Source organism: Manihot esculenta, chromosome 5 (genome assembly GCF_001659605.2).
Source record: "Manihot esculenta cultivar AM560-2 chromosome 5, M.esculenta_v8, whole genome shotgun sequence".
NCBI classification, from domain to species: Eukaryota; Viridiplantae; Streptophyta; class Magnoliopsida; order Malpighiales; family Euphorbiaceae; genus Manihot; species Manihot esculenta.
The window spans coordinates 30,129,838-30,148,369 of NC_035165.2; the positions used below are offsets into that span (position 1 = coordinate 30,129,838).

Below are 18,532 nucleotides of genomic sequence, written 5' to 3' on the forward strand. Positions count from 1 at the left end.
ATTTGGGATATTATTTAATTCGGTCAATCACTCATGGATATTAGTCCGTTAGTGACAATGACAGATGTTTAATGGACCATACATCTGGTAGTATATCACTAACAAATGTGTGACGAATATTACTATCCATTACAAAGTAAAATGGTCATTAACGAAATTACTAACGGTTTTGTGTCTCGATTAATGGATAATATATTTTTCAAAATCCGTTAGTAACATCCATTATTACCACTAATGTATTTCACTCCGTTAATAAAATCCGTTTGGATTTTCGTAGTGAGGGGAGAAAGAATAAATAGGATAGTTGTTAATATGGCAAATGCTGTAGTGAATTAGTGAAACAAATAAAAAGTTATATGTATAAAATTAAACTGATTCAAACTTATTTTTTTAGTGATGAATGCAAAAATTTAAGTCAGGGTCCTTTTTTTTTTTCAGTCACAACTTTTAGTTTTTTTTAATTTATAAAAAATATTTATTTACATGTATAAAGCTATTAAGGTAAAATTTAATTTCATGTAGGGAAAAAAATCACATATATAAAATTTTAGAAATTAAATTAATTTATTCACATTAAATATTAAATATGAATTTTTAAAATTTTTTAATATGAATTATCAAAACTATTATTTGTTAAAAAATATCATTTTAATATTTTAATCTATATTTAAGATTTTTTAAATTTAAAATACAATCATAAATTATTAAATTTATTTTTTATTTACAGTGTTTACTCTAATTTTTTATGAAATGGTAAAATTATTATTATTTAATTTTATTAATAAATTTAAAGTATAATTAATAATATATATAATTAATTTAATATTTTTTTAATAAATGATTAACTTATATCTAACTACCATAATTTTTATAATTTTAAGTGTTTAATGAATTAATTTTAATCAGTATATATTAAGTCAATAGATTAAATAATTTACCTTATAAATATTTTAAAAATAAAAAAAACAGTGAATTTAAAATCTCAAAAATTAAATATAAATTTTTTAATAAAAAATAAAAAATCTAAATTAAAATGACTTCTTTAAAATTGTATTGGTATTAAACTTTATAATAAGAGAATTATTATTAGATTTTTAAATTTTAGAAATTTTACTAATTTTTATTTTTATAAAAATCATTTAATTAAAAATTTTATATATTTTATAAAATTAAATTATTTAGTTTGTTTATTAAAATAATTGTTAATCAATTTATTTTATTTTTAATAAAAAATAAAAAATATAAATATTTTTTTTAAATAAAAATCAAAAATTAAAAAAATAAAACTTAAAATTTCTCAAATTTATTTAAATATATTTACTATTAAATATGTATTTACTATTGGATAAATTTATGAGTGTAAATAATATAAATATTTAAATGTATAAATATTAAATAATATATATAATTAAAATTATATAAATTAAATAATATAAATATTTAAAATATATTAAAAATTTTAAAAAAATAAAAAATTTATTTTATAAAATATAAAAATATTTTAATTAAATAATTTTTAAATAAAATAAATTAATAAATCTTTTAAAAATAAAAAAACGGAATAATCATTTTCCTTCTATTAATAAAAATGAAATAAATATCTTATTAAATTTTCAAAATATTCAGGGTTCTATGACCCTTGGTTCTAAGTGGGTCCGCTGCTGTCTCCCCATGGTTGATTTACAATAATTTTGAAATTCGCCCTCTCAAATTAACAACAACGCCTATTGGATTGAATTGAAGTCTGCGATTCTGCGCTGAGTCATTCACTCAAAGCTGCTCTTAAGGTCTCTTGTAAGACCACGTGGCTTAAATGTCCACCTGTCCTTCCGAAGGCACTCTGAAATCCACGTGGCTGACGTGATAAACTGACACTGCCACGTCAAAACCAATCAGTCAACCTCACTCGGTAACTTCCATTCCTGAATGACCAAAACACCCTTATTTTCTGAAAAATTTATCATTTAGTCCGTAACTTATTAACTTTTATAGGATAAAAATTTGGCTTTTTAATTTTATAAATAATATATAGTCATTTATATTAAAAATATTTGAAATATTCTATAATATTTAATATTTAAAATTAATAAAAATTAAATTAATATATTTTTAAAATTAAAAAATTGATTTTTTTTACAAAAGATTAATTAATGAATTTAGTATATTAAGGGATGAAATAATATTTTTTCATTATTAATCACAGTCTTTATGATGCAGCTCGGATCACCCAATCATTCCTCTTAACTGCCCATTGCTTGTGTTTTGGCGTGTTCTCTTATCTATGGCTGCGTCAGGGACCCGAAGCAAAGAATCAGATCAACAGAATGCTGGCGCCAGTTTTTCCTTCGAAACGTTTTTTATATTTATATTGAAAAACTTGATTTCCTTGTTTTCTTTGTCGTCACAGTAACCGGCGAACTGATATTAGATTATCAGAAGCTTTGGTCGAGTGTTTTCTCCGTTCAAATTTGACAAACCGAAAATGCTAGGAGGTGGAGAAGAGGCCCCTTCCAGGTACAGATCCTGGTCCCCAACTATGGTTTAATACCATCTTCTCTTCTTTCTCTCTTGCTTTCTGTACATTTTTCTTCTCAACTGTTTGAATTCGTTTTGGAATTTGCATTTTCCTGGATAGCCAAACATCAAATTTAGTCGCAATTGAACTGAAACTGAGTTGAGATGGAATCTGACTTTGACATTTAATTTTATAAGTTCAACATTCTTCTAGAGCTGCATGTTTCCATTTAAGTTTGTTTGGTGTATTATGGATGTCGAATTTTATAATTTGACTGTAAATGCTTGTTTAATTTGATAGGCATAAGTTGTTGAGTATGGTGAAGAAGCACTCCACCTTGCTGGGGAAAGGTTCCGCTTCAGATGTTGAAATGGATGGCCCATTTTGGTATGATATGTTGGATTTGTACTTTGTTCGTGGTAAGGAGTCAAGAGGACGGCAGGATGATGATCTCGTATTTTTCATCAGAAAAAAGGTGCCAAATGCTTTTACATAAATGATTTTTTAATTAATTTTTTGTATTCCTGGTTTTGATGTTGATTTTGGATTTGAACTAAATTTTTTATATTGTTGTAGGGCACAGAAGGATATGGTTTCAATGATAATGTCCAGGGGATCCCTCCTTACTTTGTACGCAGGTGGGCACCTAAGGTAAAAATAGCATGAAGTCAAGCTTATTTAGCTTGACCAATTTGGTGCCCAAATCGGTGTTGAAAATTTTATTCCCTTCATTTTCTAATATCTAGTTGCCCCAATTTCTCTACCTCTAGAAATAAGACTGGGTAAAAGCATACAGTATTGAATGCTTGCCGCCTTGCCCCCACAATATGCTGCTGCTTATTTGTCATCATGTTACTTTTCTGTAAACAACAAGTGACCAAAGTCCTGAGTATCTCTTTTATTGGATTTTTTGTCACCCGTTAAATTGAAAAGGAAACATTTTGGTCTAGAGGAGTCTCTGTCATGTGTTGGAACAAATGCTTACCATCAGGAGATTGCAAGAATAAGAAAATATTGCTTGTTAATACTTGTTTTTAGATTTATCAGCAAAAAAGTTGTCTCTTGCTTTCTTTTGCTTAAAATTGTCCGAGCTATAAATTCTTTTTTGTTGGAAAAATCAATGGTTATGGTGCTTACACAATACAGTGACTTTTGCCAACCAGTTGGATAATTTGGTCAGTGAAAATTCAAAGGAGGTAGATTGGAGGCGTTCATTTTACTTGAATCTAATTGCACACACTTCATTCACAGTAACAGTAGCAATTTGCAGGTAAAGTTTCCCTTTGAGCATCATGTCTTTCTGCTTCGCAATTCATATAACTTCTTGTTTTCAACTTGAAAACATATTTGTTCCTTTTATTCAGTAATCACATCCTTTGCAATCATCAAGCTGGGCGAGATACACCATTATCTCCCATATACAAGGTACCTGCAGGTTTGGATGAGTACAGTTAGTTCTTTGGGAATACTTTAAACGATATTACTTATTTCTTGTATCCCTTCCTTATCATATAAAAATGCATTTCATGTTTTTCCTTTTAAAGAATTTTGGTGAATTTTAGAGTTTTCTTGTATTTCACACTTGATCTTTACAAGTGATTTACATAACTATTTATACATAAAAAATTACTTTATTACAACTAAACAATAAGTAAATAATTAAAAATAATTACAGAGATAATTAAGGATCTTAATTTATACTTAGAATCCGTAATCAAATCATATCACTAGAATTAGCAAATAAGTTAACACTTCTCCTCAAGTTGGTGCATAGATATCGCACATGCCCAACTTGCAAATCAGATTATGGTAGATTCTATTGTTGAGCTTTTTAGTAAATACATCCGTAAGTTGTTCAGTAGAAGTCACATGAACTAAGCTCAAGACACCGTCTGTTAATTTTTCTTTAATGAAGTGCCGATCAATCTCAATGTGCTTCGTTCGGTCATGATGAAATGAATTTTTTGTTATACTGATGGCAGCTTTATTGTCACAATATAAAGTTATCTTGTTCTTTCAGGTAATCTCAGCTCCTTCAATAACTTCTGTAACCATAAAAGTTCACACACACCTTAGACCTGTGCAGTAACCAGAGGTGGATCTCCTGTCATCGAGAGATCGTGACCAATTTGCATCTATAAAAGCTTCAAATTGGAGATGATCATGTTTGGAGTAAAGAAACCCTTTTCCTAGCGCAGATTTTAGGTATCTCAATATGCTAAGGACAACCTGCATATGAGTCTCACGAGAGTCATGCATGAATTGGCTGACTAAGCTAATCTGCTCGAGTGTGTGAGAGATGAATCAATCTCCCTATCAATCTCTGATATCTTTTAATATCCACAGACTCACTAGTTCCTGTTTGCATCTTGTGATTACTTTCGATGAGAGATTTTGCTGGTTTACACCCCAACATATCAGTTTCTTTCAAAAGATACAAAATATACTTTGTTTGGAAGATAAAAATTTCTTTTTCTGATTTGACCATCTCAATACCTAGGAAATATTGAAGTTTTCCTAGATCTTTAATTTCAAATTATTGAGCTAACAAATTAAATTCTTGAGCTAACAACCTTTTTAGTTAAGTCATTTTCTCTTTGTCATTACGTGTTACTACTATATCATCAACATACACAATAAGAAGGATGATCTTACTCTTGTGATATTTAATAAACAGAGTGTGATCAACATTGCTCTGTTGATAACCATAGGACATCATGACTCTGCTAAACCTTTCAAACTAAGCTCTGGGAGATTGTTTTAGCCATACAAAACTCTTGTTAATCTGCACACCTTTCCTTGTATCTTCTCATAAGCAAACTTAGGGGAGATCTCCATGAATACATGTTCCTCTAAATCTCCAAAGAGGAATGCATTTTTCATATCAAACTGCTGTAAGTCCCAATCCAAGTTGACTGCACAAGATAATAGGATTCTGATTGAGTTCATTTTTGCAACTGGAGCAAATGTCTCTTAATAATTCACTTTATAGGTTTGGGTGAAACCTTTAGTAGCCAATCTGGTTTTAAACCGTTTAATTGTGCCATCAGCTTTGTGTTTCACTGTGAATACTCATTTACAGCCAATAAGTAAACTTTCCAGGTGGGAGAGAGACAAGTTCCCATGTCTCATTTTTAGCTAGTGCTTTCATCTCTTCAATCATTGCTCTCTTCTATTTAGGAGCAAAGGCTCTACAGAGGCTCTACAGGAGGGAGACAATGATTCATAAGAAACAAAGTTATAAATAGGGTGTTTGATACAAAATCTAACACCTTTTCTTTATGCAATAGGTTTATCTAAATCATTAGAACATTCAAGAGTTGTTGGTAACTCACCAGAAGAAGATTGTTGACTCTGAGTAGAGTGCATAATGGCTTCTTCTGCCTTGTCTCTCCTCGAATACCTCCTCAAATCTGACTTGTTCAAACGCCCAATTCTCTCTCTCTGATTAGGCATCTCCCCCCTCCCTTTGAACCATATCATTCAAAATCACAGAATTCAGGATCATCTCTTGTTGCTCATTATTCTCCCTCTGAAGAGGTGAGTGGGTGGTACTGAAATAGAGTTCAGTTTCTCAAAAGGTAACATTCATATTGACAAAGTATTTTCTAGATGGAGGATGATAACACCTGTATTTCTTCTGTGTCAGAGAATACCCAACAAACACACAGGGTCTTGTGGTTCAACTTTTTTGCCGTCCTAGTATGGACAAAGTAAATGCACCCAAATATTTTTGGCGGAACAATGTATGAATTTCTTCCTTGTAGAACCTCCAAATGTCGTATAATATTAAGAGCCTTGAGGGGCATTCTATTGATAAGATAAGCAGTTATAAAGTCTGTATTTTTTTAATATGTTTTGGGTAGGTTTACGGTGAATATAAGAGATAGAGCTACCTCCAATAGATGCCTGTTTTTTCTTTTAGCAATGTCATTTTGTGCGCTAGTATAAGAACAACTTGTTTGGTGTACTATTCCATAGGACTCCAAATAAGCAGAAGACCTACTATCCATATTTTTTTTTTTCATTGTCAGTTTTCAAAATCTTCACCTCAATATCAAATTGAGTACAAATTATATATATTATCTTGTGAAAGGATTGAAAATAAGAAAAGACATCACTTTTAGCTTTAATCAAATATACCTAAGCCATTTGAGTGCAACAATCAATAAAAGTGATAAACCATCGATTACCAGATAAGGAGACAGTTTGAGTAGGCTCCCAAACATCAAAATAAATAGTCACATAAGAATTTGGCTTTTATTATGACTCAAAGGATAGGAGGTTCTAGTGTGTTTAGCATACTCACAAGTATCACAAAATAAAGAACCAAACTGAGTTCTAGCAAATAAACTAGGAGAAAGTTTTTCTAAGATAAAAAATGATGGATGCCCTAACTGTCTATGCCACTGTATTATTTTCTGATTGACATCCTTATTTTCTCCAAAACAGGCTTGAGATATTCGAGAATCTGGATCACCTTCCAACATGTATAAGTCATAATGCAGTCTACCATTGCCAATCCTCTTCCCTGTGAGAAGATCCTGAATAATACAATAATCAAGAAAGCATTCAATTTTACAATTAAGAGCATTGGTGATAGCACTGACAGATAAAAGGTTGACAGGAAAATAGGGAAAATGAAGAATAGATGATAATTTAATATGGAGTGTATAAATAACTGAACTTGTTCTGGATATAGAAGTAAAAGAGTCATAAGCAATTCTGACACTCTCTTTGGTTAGAGAAGGAAAATAATTGAGAAAACCTTTAGAAGATCCTGTCATGTGTCTATTCGCACTAGAATTAATAATCCGTAGAACAGTATTAAGAGAGGAAGCATTATCTGACATTACAAATTTAGATGTGGCATCAGAAGAGGAAGAGGTGTTAATATGAGACAGGAGACCCTTGAGACTCTGAATTTCATTATGGGAAAGGAACTCAGCAGTTGTTATCTCCTTAAAGGGCTCCTCCACAGTTTCTGCTAAATTAGTTTGAGCTCTAGAGGTATTTCGTTTTCCCCCACGACCTTTAATGGGATGACCATCTAACTTTCAACAAGTCTCCTTGGTATGCCTTGGTTTTCCACAATAGTCACAATGCAGGTGATCATCCTCAGAATTATGAGGCTGCGGTGTGCTCAAATTAGTAGCCAACACAGCCTTTCCAACTAGTGCAGTGTAGAGCCTAGCATGTCAGTGACTTTCCTCTTATTGAACATGTGCATGGGCCTCTTCTAGTAAAGGAAAAAGGGTTTTTCCCCAACACTTGACTCGAATTGGATCATATTTGTTATTCAATCCTGCTAGAAAATCATAGACCCACTCATTTTCAATAATTTTTCGAAATTTGACTGCATCTCCGATATAGTCTGCCTGGAAGTCTAGATAGTAATCAAGCTCCTGCCATAAGCCACATAGCTCAAAATAAAATTAGGAGATAGTCATTTCTCCTTACTTAGTACCATGGATCTTATTTCGAATATTATAAATTTGGACATTATTTCGAATCTTGGAATAAGTTAAGGACAAAGTCTTCCATATCTTTGCAGTAGTATCAATTAACAAATAGGATATGGAGATATGAGTATGCATAGAGTTAAGTAACCATGTCATAACAAGATAATTATTTCGAGTCCCATTGAGGAAAATCTGGATCACTTTCATCCGGTTGCTTCTTATTACTAGTGACATAGCCCTGCAGTCCTTCAGTCTTGATAAACAACAAACAAAACCTTGATCAAGCAAGATAATTGGTTCCCTCAAGCTTTACGAGACTAATTTGCAAGGAAGGGTTATCAAAGTTAGGAATCGAGATATTTTTACCTTCTGCCTTGATAATAACAAATGAATCGTGAAAGTTTTACACACAAGAGAGTCCAACCAAATCACCAAAAGACTAGGTAGCGGCACAAGATGGCCGGAAAGAGGTCGGAGTGGATTTGGCAATGTAGCAGCGTCAGAGAGAGTCTCACGCACCAGGAAGGAAGGGTGTGTGAGCCTCATGCGGGTGACTTTCTAGCGTCAGAGTCAGACAGCTGGCCGGCAACGGTCTGGCGACTCTGCTAGTGGCGGTAGTGAAATAAAAAAAGGCTCCTAGATAGGGCAGTATAAAAAAGATAGATTTAAGGTTTTAGAACCCTAAAGAGAAAAAATTAAATTTAAATCATAAAATTAGGAAAAAGCTACCATGAAGAATTTTAGAGAATTTTAGAGTATTTTTGTATTTCAATCTTTACAAGTGATTTATATGACTATTTATACACAGAATTACAACTAAATAGGAAGCAAATAATTAAAAATAATTATAGAGATAATTAAGGATCTTAATTTATGTTTAGAATCTGTAATCAAATTAAATCATATCACTAGAATCAATAAATAAATCAACACTTTTTATAATTTATTCTTTGCTAGTTGGTGCCTCGGATGAAGCTAGGTATGATTTTTTGGTTTCATCTATATTTTATGATTCTTCCAGTGAAAATCATGGCACTACACAACTAAATATTGCTACTGAAAACAAAATTGAGTTAAAGCTTTATCTCGGTATCCTCAAAAGTGGAAACTTTTTGTTTATATCTTTCGAAGGATGGTAATATAATATGATCTTAGTCTTGTTTCAGGTTGTAAAGACTGTTTATGCATCGCCAAGTCGTGTAGATTTTCATTTGGACTCAAAAAAGGCAAGCTTGTTTATTGTGAAAAAAATTCTCATCCACTTGTTCTTTATCTTCAATAATTAGCTCTGAAGAATTTAAGAGGAATTTTTTATCCTATTTTGATTGAATTGATCTTTATAAAGTTTGAATATTTATACACCAAGGATCAACCTAAAATAGGAATATTTATACACCAAGGATCAACCTAAAATAGGAACATTTGTAATCTTTCTGTGTGGAAGAGTGCCCAACAAATATGCATTTAAGAGCCCTCGGATCAAGCTTCCCAGCTGTCCTAGTATGAACAAAACAAGAGCATCCAAACACTTTTAGTAGAACAGTATAAACATTTTTCTCTTGCAGTACCTCTAAAGGACTTTTAAAGGCAAAAGCTTTAAGAAGCATTCTATTAATGAGATAAGCTGCGGCTAAAACTGCATCTCTCCAAAAGATTTTTTTTTTGGAAGATTCATGGTGAAAAGGAGAGATCTGGCTATTTCCTGCAGGTGCTTATTTTTCCTTTCAGTAACACCATTTTTTGCACTAGTGTGAGGATAACTAGTTTGATGTAGTATTCTGTTAGACTCCAGATAAGCAGAAAAACATCCATCCATGTACTCTGTACCATTATCAGTTCTCAAAACTTTTATCTTAGCATCAAATTGAGTACAAACCATCTTATGAAAAGATTGAAAGCAAGAAAACACATCACTTTTTGTCTTTATCAAATACACCCAAGTCATACGAGTGCAACAATCAATAAAAGTAACAAACCAATGATTACTAGATAGTAAGACCGTTTGAGTAGGTCCCCAAACATCAAAATATATAGTCACAAAAGGGATTATACTCCTTGTTACTCGAGGGATAAGAGGTTCTTATATGCTTAGCGTACTCACAAACATCACAAACTGAAGAGTCACACTGAAACTTGGAAATTAAATTAGGATAAAGTTTCTCTAAAATAAAAAAGGATGGATGTTGATGCCACTATATGATTTCCTAGTTGACATCTCGATTTCTTTCGAAGAGAGCCCAAGGTGAATTCAAACTCAAATTTCCTTCCAACATATATAAGCCATCGTGCAGTTTACTATTGCCAATTCTCTTCCTAGTTTGAAGGTCCTGAATAACACAATGGTCAGAAAAAAAAAAAATTCAATTTTACAGTTAAGTATTTTGGTGAGTGCACTAACAGATAAAAGGAAACGAGGAACATGAAAAACAGAGGATAGCTTGATATTTGGAGTACAAACAATAGAACAGGTTCCAGAGATAGGAGTGAAACAACCATCTGCGTGTGTTTTTGTAGATATGGAAGATACTTATGGAAGCCTTCAGAGGAGTCCGTCGTATGTCTATTTGCACCAGAATTAATAATCAATGAAACAGAACCAAGAGACGAAACAAAAGCATTATCATAAGTCTTTATATTACCCACACAAGTCACTGCCATTTAAAAAAACACCTTTTCCTATAAAAAATAGTGGAAAATTAGACAGATCAAAGGCGCGACTTGAAGATGAGTCTGCCAGAAAGAATCACTGCTGGAAAAAAACATCGAAGCAAATTTAAAAGACCAACAAAATCACCAACGAAATTAGTAGATCAAGAGATAGAATTCCCAAGTGGCAGGAGCAGGACACCCAAACAGTAGCCAAATCCAAAGCTACTATGGCTAATCACTTTGAACGGAGCACCAAACCTCAAAACATCATCCAAGGCTGCAATACCTAGGCTGAATCGATGCCAGAAGAGGAGGCGGAGCCACCGGATCTCGCTGAAAAAGGACACACGTTGGCGCATGGCGTTGGAACGAAGAGAGGGGAAGGCCCGTGTGGGTTACACCCGCTTCGTCCGGTCGTTGGAGTTAGACAGGATGCCAATCTTGGACTGTGATTTTGATTGGTAAGAGTGGTGACACAAACAACTCACCCTAAATGGTGATCTGCAAATTTGAGACTCAAGAAGCTGCCAAAAAATTTTAAACCAACAGACCCAAGGAGCTGCAGATATGAGAACTAGGCTCTAATATCATGAAGAATTTGAGAAGAATTTTTTATTCTATTCTGATTGAATTGATCTTTACAAGTTTTGAGTATTTATACACTAAAAATCAATCTAAATTAAGAATATTTACAATAAGAATAAAATTTCTATAATCAAGTCTAATTAGGATTTCAAAGATCTGAATCCTCCTAATTAGGAACCTTTTATATTAGTCAACAAGCTCAAATTGTTGCTTTTATATATGTAGGAAGTAGAGACAACTCCAGCCTATCCAGACATCTGTTTTGCAGTTGATGATTTTGACTCTACTTTTGATGCAGTGGTATGTGCTAACTTGTTCATGGTTGGACCATTTAATATTTCATCTTCCAAGTTCTACCATGTACACAAATATTCTGAAGTAGGAAGCTATAATTGACTTCCTGTGTCATCTTCGCATCCTTCAGGTCTTGACAGAAACAGATCATTGCTACTGTGTACTTCTCAATGCACATGATGGTGCAGCATTTCCTAGTGAAAAAGAGTCGCGTGATAAAACTTCCAGTACTAATTCTGGGAAGACAAAGAATTCTAAGGTTTGGGTCAACTTTCAGCTAAAATGTGAGATTTATTCTGGTTCCATGATTTACCATAGTCTTCACTTATTGAGCTGTTTCTAATTTAGAATTTAAAATGTTTAACATATTCACATCTCATTGACTAGTCTCTCTTCTGGAGTATATTACCTTTTGCATATGCAGTTGTCTTTCCCCTCTCTTTCTAAGTGCAGGCATTCTTCTGGTTTTTGCCTTTGATTTCTTTTTGATGGAAATTCTTGGAGATTAAGCAACTAATGGAGAACAATATCATGATCTGCTAAAATTTTGGTTAAGAGCATTTATTTTGTGTCCTAGTCATCATCATTATTGTTGTTGTTGTTGTTTCTCTGATTCAGAAAAGCGAATTGATTGATAAAAGGGCAACCAGTAGGTTGCCTGCTAATAAAGGGTGTATGTTTTGTGTGTTCTAAAAAAAATAATATTACATTAAGATACTTGGGTAGCTGATTAAAATTTTATTAGGCTTCATTTTGGTTGGAGTGGTGGTCTAGTTGCTCGTATGTCTTAGGATTGTCACACCTTGTTCATCCCAATTCCTGACTGCTAGGAATGAGCCTCTGGTACCCTTCTCATAAAATACAAAGGTGACAAGTAGCACAAATCACTGAGTAGATTTATCTTTCTTGCATTGAAGTTAATTTACATTGAAAATGAAATCTCATACTGGTCATTTTGGATGTTGGCACAACTATTATTGTAAAGCACGAGTTGAGCATTGATCATAAGGATTCCTCCATGGAATCCTACATTGTACAACAGTAGGAACTGTTGTCATCTGCTCAATTGACACTTGAAATGTGCTATTGAACTAAATTTTTATTTGATCTGTGTAACGATACTTGATGATGGACACAATATCCTGGTACTTGGAAAAGCTTCGTGTGTATAACTACATGTACCAACATGGTGGTTCTTGTGATTGCAGCTTACTCTTTTCTCTGGGTTTGTAAGCTACCAGATGGTTCGAGAAGCATATGATGGTAGGTCTTCAAATTTTCACAAAAAAAAAAAAAAAGAAAAAAAATCTCTGTTGGTCTATTCAGATATGAGTGTACAGTGTCTTTCCATTCTGTTGTTTTCACACATTACTCGTGAGGAATATGCTTGAGATGAGTTTTCTTATTTGGTTGTTTCAACCAGGCACCTGCATTGGCTTTTATTTATTGTACGCATATTGGCTGTTATTCTTAAAACAAAAATATCCCTAAGCCTTTAAGGAGGCAGGAAATGTTGAATAATCATTGAACTAAATCTGCATGATTGATATCTCTCTCTATATCTATCTTGCAGCTGGAAAGTCCCGGTTTGGAAGTTTCCTTTCACGCGGTCATTCCCCTGGAAAAACAGATAAACTGTACATGAAGGGTCCAGGTGGACGAGGGGAGGTTGAAGTTGCTGTTTGTGTTTGCGGTAAAAGCAAATTTCTCTTGTTAAATTTCTTTTGTCAGATTTATATCTGTCTGAATAGAAGAGATAACTTTGGGTGAAATTAGAAAGCCTTGCGTTCTATGGAAAACCAAATCCCCAAGTCTCCTTTAAAGGGAGCTTTTACTTTCTTTAATAAATCACTACTACTGGTACAAGTTATGGAAACAACCTCATGAAATATTTGGGGAAAGAGATTATGTGATAGCAGCAGTGCTTCAAGCCCAGGACCAAAGAAGTTGAGGGTTTAGTTTAGGAAGAAATTTAGGAACGATGGAGGCCCAAAAACAGATTTTGGAATAGGTCAGCTGGTCTAAAAGAGGGAGAAAAGGACAACTGGAGAGGACTATTGTTAGTTATGTTGTTAGAGAGATTCTCAGGAAAGAGTTGTCATTTTCTGCTGTAAGCGTTTGTATTTAAATAAGGGAGAGAAGACTGAGAGGGTATTACTAGAACAGGAGAGATTCTCTTGGTTACCTTGTGTTTTGCTTGTTAAAGAGATATCTTTACAGTGTTGAGAACTTCCTTTTTGTTCATCAATACCAGTCCTATTTTTCTCAGTTTTGCACTATAACAGTTGCTGTTGTGTTCCTAACTCTATCATTTTGATAGACAAAATAGTCCCTTGCTGTTGTGTTCCTAACTCTTATCATTATGATAGACAAAATAGTCCCCACCCTTGCACAGGAGGGAATAGCGTGAGTAGTATCCGTTTTTAACTGAAAAGATGAACTAAACCCATTTAATTCAGTATCTTGGTTCAAATGGTATGCTTTGGTTAGTACTTCGATAGAAATTTGATTTCTTGGTTCAGTTATTTTTATCAAAAACCAAAGAAAAAGAAAAAAGAAAAATCCTGAAACGGCACAATTTCTAGCACCCATATATATCATACTTAGCTTTCTCTTCTCATTCCTCAAACACCAACACCCCACCCCACCCCACCCCAATTTTCAAGAGTACAATGCGGCTACCTTCTTGTTATTCTTTTCTTCATCATTGCTCTCTGCGCTTCACTTCTTCTAAACATGTCGGACAATGGTGTAGATCAAAGTCCACAAACAGCTTTCGGACCTCCAAAGATGGCACAAGTCGAAGTCACTCTCACTCAAAAGAATCTATTGCAGATCCACAAGCAGAGATTTACTTGCAAGTCCGCTAAATGTTGGAATTTATATCACTCTTTCTTCATAATCGCCCTTTTTTTTTGTTAATATGGTGAGCTTGGAGAGTTAAAATAAAAAATGGAGGCAAATTGTTATTCTGTTTTGTTGCAACCCCTTCTTTTTATTCTTCAATTGAGCCTATTGGAGATGGAGAGCAACATTGGGATTATATCACTAACATGGATGTGTTTCAAATTTTTATTTTTCCTGGAAGAACGTCTGAAATGTGGAATCTAGATGTGGTTTTGTGTTTGGTTGTAATGGAAGGAAACTGAACTTAACCGAATCTGAACTGACTGCATACTCCTAGAGCGGAGCCTTATGCACTTCAATGAAGTGAATGAATGATGCAGTTGAAGTCAAGGAAGGTCACAAAAAAGAATTGGTAGGACTTGTGGGACTAGTGAGTAGTGACGTAGAGCAAAAAGAAAACAAGAATCAAGAAAATAAATTCTCAAGAAGAAAGAGAGATTCTGTAGAGAAACTAATGTTTAAAATTTTTATAAATTCTCAATAATGATAATCACAATAGTCTCTGTAAAGTATGTAGATAACCTAGGTCCATACATTGTTATTGTTCTCCCATTAACATTAGGATTAGGAATGCATACATCCTATACCAATTAGGAGTGACAAATCAACTTATAAATGAAAAGAAAAACCAGGTCTTGATCCCAAAACTAGTTGGAATCAATATGGAGCCTTTTTCTCCGTTCAACTTCGTTTGAAACCAATTGCACGACACTACAGTGTGCAAAAATTATGTCTTTCAATCACAAATCAAAATAAAATTCTACTTCCAAAATAATAATTATAATAATATTGAATAATATGAATACGACTAATATTCCCTAAATAATAGAAATATAATCTGCTTAATTTTAAAAGATTAAATAAAAAAATTCCTAAATCTATTCTTTTTGGACTGCATCAAGCCATCGACTAGTTGATAAACTATTAATATCTACGTAATCTAGGTATTCTAGCTAGGAACAGAGTTTGTAATAATAATAATTTATTATTGTTGAACAATTAAGAAAATTTGAGTATTTGTTTCTCTTCTTTATTTTAGAATTTGTTTCTCTACAGAACTTGTTCTCTACCAATTGAGAATATGTTTCTATATCATTTTCTCACCCCTTTGTTTACTCTCGTCCTATCTTAATTTGGTATAAGAGCTTGTCCTACATAAGCATGTTCTATATCAATGAGGGTGTGAATGCCTTTAATACGTGGTAAATCTTTGTTTTACTGTGATTAGATCAGAGCCAGCAGGATTTTGGTCCTTTTTCACCAGTTACATCAAAGAAAGGATTTGGAATTGGCTCAATTGTTCGAAAAGCTGCTTCTGTTGCATCTGTGGCGGCAAAGCATGCGTATGCAGCTGCTGCTGCCTCCACAAGTTCTGATGAGGAGGTGTTACCCCTTAAATGCTGCTTGATGTCTGTATCCTTGCCCTGGGAACATATTGCTCATGATCTTTTGTTTAAGGTATGTTCAATGTGTTTAACAGTTATTACCGAATGAAAAATAATGTTGAGGTAATGGGATTCTTTATTATGGCTTTCTCATCCTGTTAGGTTGTGAGGCACAGGAACTGCTTGCCAATAAGCAAAAATTTGTTTGGATTTACTTATTAGGATGTCATTATTTGAAAGTTTATTATTTTTCTGCATATATTTAAAGCTTTGATCATTCCTGCATGGACAAATAGTATTAACCAGTTTTTTCTGACTGCCAAAATCAGGGAAGTCCTCCAGTGAACTTGTAAACATCTTGTTATATCTATCATCTAAATATTCAAAACTGACGGGCTTGCCCGCAAGCGCAAAGCGGGGAAGGAAACAATCAGTGAAAGTGATAAAAGTTGCCAGCCTAATAGAATTCTACCTGTAAACAAAGGTGTACATTAAAGTTCTTCTTTCTCTCTGCATTTGTTGGTCTCGCTTTGTCTTACTGGGCTCTGTCAGAAATATTGTATGTGATGGATAACAAAGCAAGTAAATGTTAGTGTTAGTTCATTGGTCCCGGTAGGCTCATTTATCTTCAATTTACTCCATTTTGAATGATGACGTAGCGTTACCCTTCTATCATCTGCCAGATCAACATCTAGTGCATTACTTGCTTAGTTCATTCACATGCGTTTTTAAGGAGCAAAGCTTCCAAAATTGATCTTCTGATAACACTAACAGTAGTGATTTAAATGAATGCTGCAGCTATATAGATTATGACTATATTGTGACTTTGATGAATGCTGGCCAGTCGCTTTCTATTGTCTAAGCACTTTCTATTTTATTGGTCGAAGGGTATAATGAATAGTGATATTAAGTAGGGAGAGAAAAATAATTAATATTATATATATTTTTCGACCAATAGTATTAGACTTTCACTTAGAGAAAGTGACCATTGGCTAGCATTTTTTTTTCCCCAGCTTAAGGGAAAGATTTGTTACTTTTCTGTTTGCTATGGTAGCCTTGTAATTCTTTGGTATGGCAGATAGCATTTTGCCATGAAGGCCGAAGCCAAATCGCCACCTGAACAATGCTATTATTATTATAGATTTTTTATTTTCCCATCAACCACTAAAACTAAAAACTAGGGGGGCAACAAATGATTTCTCTAGATTACCTCTAATATTTATACAATACCTTCGTCCAAACTTGTTTCTTATTCATTATGACTTCGTAGCTTCCAAGGTTTCTCCTCTTATTGGCCAATTCCAGGAGGCCCCGCCCCATGTCACATTGCAGTTTCGGTGCTTTAGACTTGCTCCGTAAAAAAAATTTTCCCCTCTATTGAAATAGCTTTGCATGCCTTTATGAAAACAAAAAAAGGTCCACCTAGCTCAAAAGAAAAGGGATTTAGATAGACATTCTTTAGCTTGTGCTTGCTTTGTTGATTCGAATTGACACTTCCATTGCAGTGACTAAGGGGCCGTTGTCCCTGTCGTTTGAATTTTGAAGTTTTAATGGTAAACACAGTGAAGAGAGAATGTTCGGGATTAGTAATTCTTTCTTTGTCACGTTTGTCGATTATATTTTCCACTGTAAAACTCTAGAAAAAATGATTTTATTTTTGAAAAAAAAAATTATTTTCTACATTTTATTAATTTTATTAGTACTTTTATATATAAATTTGTTAACATATTTAGTTTTTAAAATTAAGTTAAATACTTAATTTTTTTAGAAAATATTGTGTGAAAATAATTTCTATAAAAAATATAATACATAAAAAATACATTTTAAATATAAATTATTTAAATAAACAGTCTTAATAGAAAACAATTTTAAGGTCTTATTTAATTAGTGTAATTAGAATACAAAAAATTCTCTAGTTTAGGCTATTTTATACGCGTGTAAATATTTTTTATGAATAATATTTTTAAAAAAATCATTGTTTAGTTATAATATTAAATAAATAGTATTAATCAAAGTTTATTAAGAAAGATTCACACCTTTAATAAAATTTTTAAAAAATGTATTTTTTTTAAAATGGCTTTTACTTTTTTTGTTGTCAAGGAAAATATATTCCATTTATAATTTTGCAGGGTGCTTAAAAGTCAGAAAAATCGTTTAATTCTTCATTAGACTTTGGTGGAAGGTTGAATTAAAAAAAAAAAAAAGAAAGTAAAAGCTAAGGTTAATATTTTTTTACTGGTCTAATTAAGTAAAAAATAATTTATATTTGAAAAATGAGAGGGTTTCTCTATTGACCCAATTAAATTGAAAAGTAATGGATTTTTTTTATTAAAAAATGTTTTTAAGTAAAAATGATAGATCAAGCTTGTGTTAATTTTTAATTATAATGGCATTGTACTTCTGGATGAGATTGAGAGCGATTTAGTTAAAATTTTAATTCATATACACGTCGTCAAAGTTTATTTAGTATTAATTTTTTTCTTGTCTATAGATTTATGATTATCAAATTTAAATGTTAAAGAGACTGGTTATGACAACTATATATTTACTGGGAAAATTTTAAATTTGTTTAAATCAATTTGGAGTTTGATTTTAATCTTATCCAATCTCAAAATCTGGGATCTGTGATAATAGAATTATGATTATATATTATTTAACATTTTTATGTTCATCAATATAATAACATAACATATTATTAGAATAGAAGTATTAACTGAAGGTGGCACATGTACATC

At 32.6% G+C, this 18,532-nt stretch overlaps 1 protein-coding gene across 5 annotated transcripts; it reads left to right on the plus strand.

Annotated features, from left to right (window-relative positions):
• Window positions 1-2,239: 2,239 nt before the first annotated feature.
• On the plus strand, window positions 2,240-16,405 carry LOC110614448 (uncharacterized protein KIAA0930 homolog). Of its 5 annotated transcripts, none has more exons than XR_002487788.2 (12): window positions 2,242-2,514; window positions 2,816-2,990; window positions 3,092-3,166; window positions 3,679-3,785; window positions 3,880-3,940; window positions 9,144-9,203; window positions 11,437-11,511; window positions 11,636-11,764; window positions 12,714-12,768; window positions 13,079-13,198; window positions 15,646-15,870; window positions 16,127-16,405. XR_002487788.2 is itself a non-coding variant. In XM_021755983.2 (12 exons), the coding sequence occupies exons 1-12, from the start codon at window positions 2,483-2,485 to the stop codon at window positions 16,148-16,150; spliced, it is 1,143 nt and encodes a 380-aa protein (XP_021611675.1). In that variant the 5' UTR covers window positions 2,244-2,482; the 3' UTR covers window positions 16,151-16,405. The 5 variants fall into 5 exon arrangements, 4 of the variants coding, with proteins under 4 accessions (XP_021611674.1, XP_043812897.1, XP_021611676.1 ...); XM_021755983.2 differs by having other exon boundaries at window positions 2,244-2,514; window positions 15,641-15,870; XM_021755982.2 differs by lacking the exon at window positions 16,127-16,405 and having other exon boundaries at window positions 2,240-2,514; window positions 15,641-16,054.
• Window positions 16,406-18,532: the final 2,127 nt, after the last annotated feature.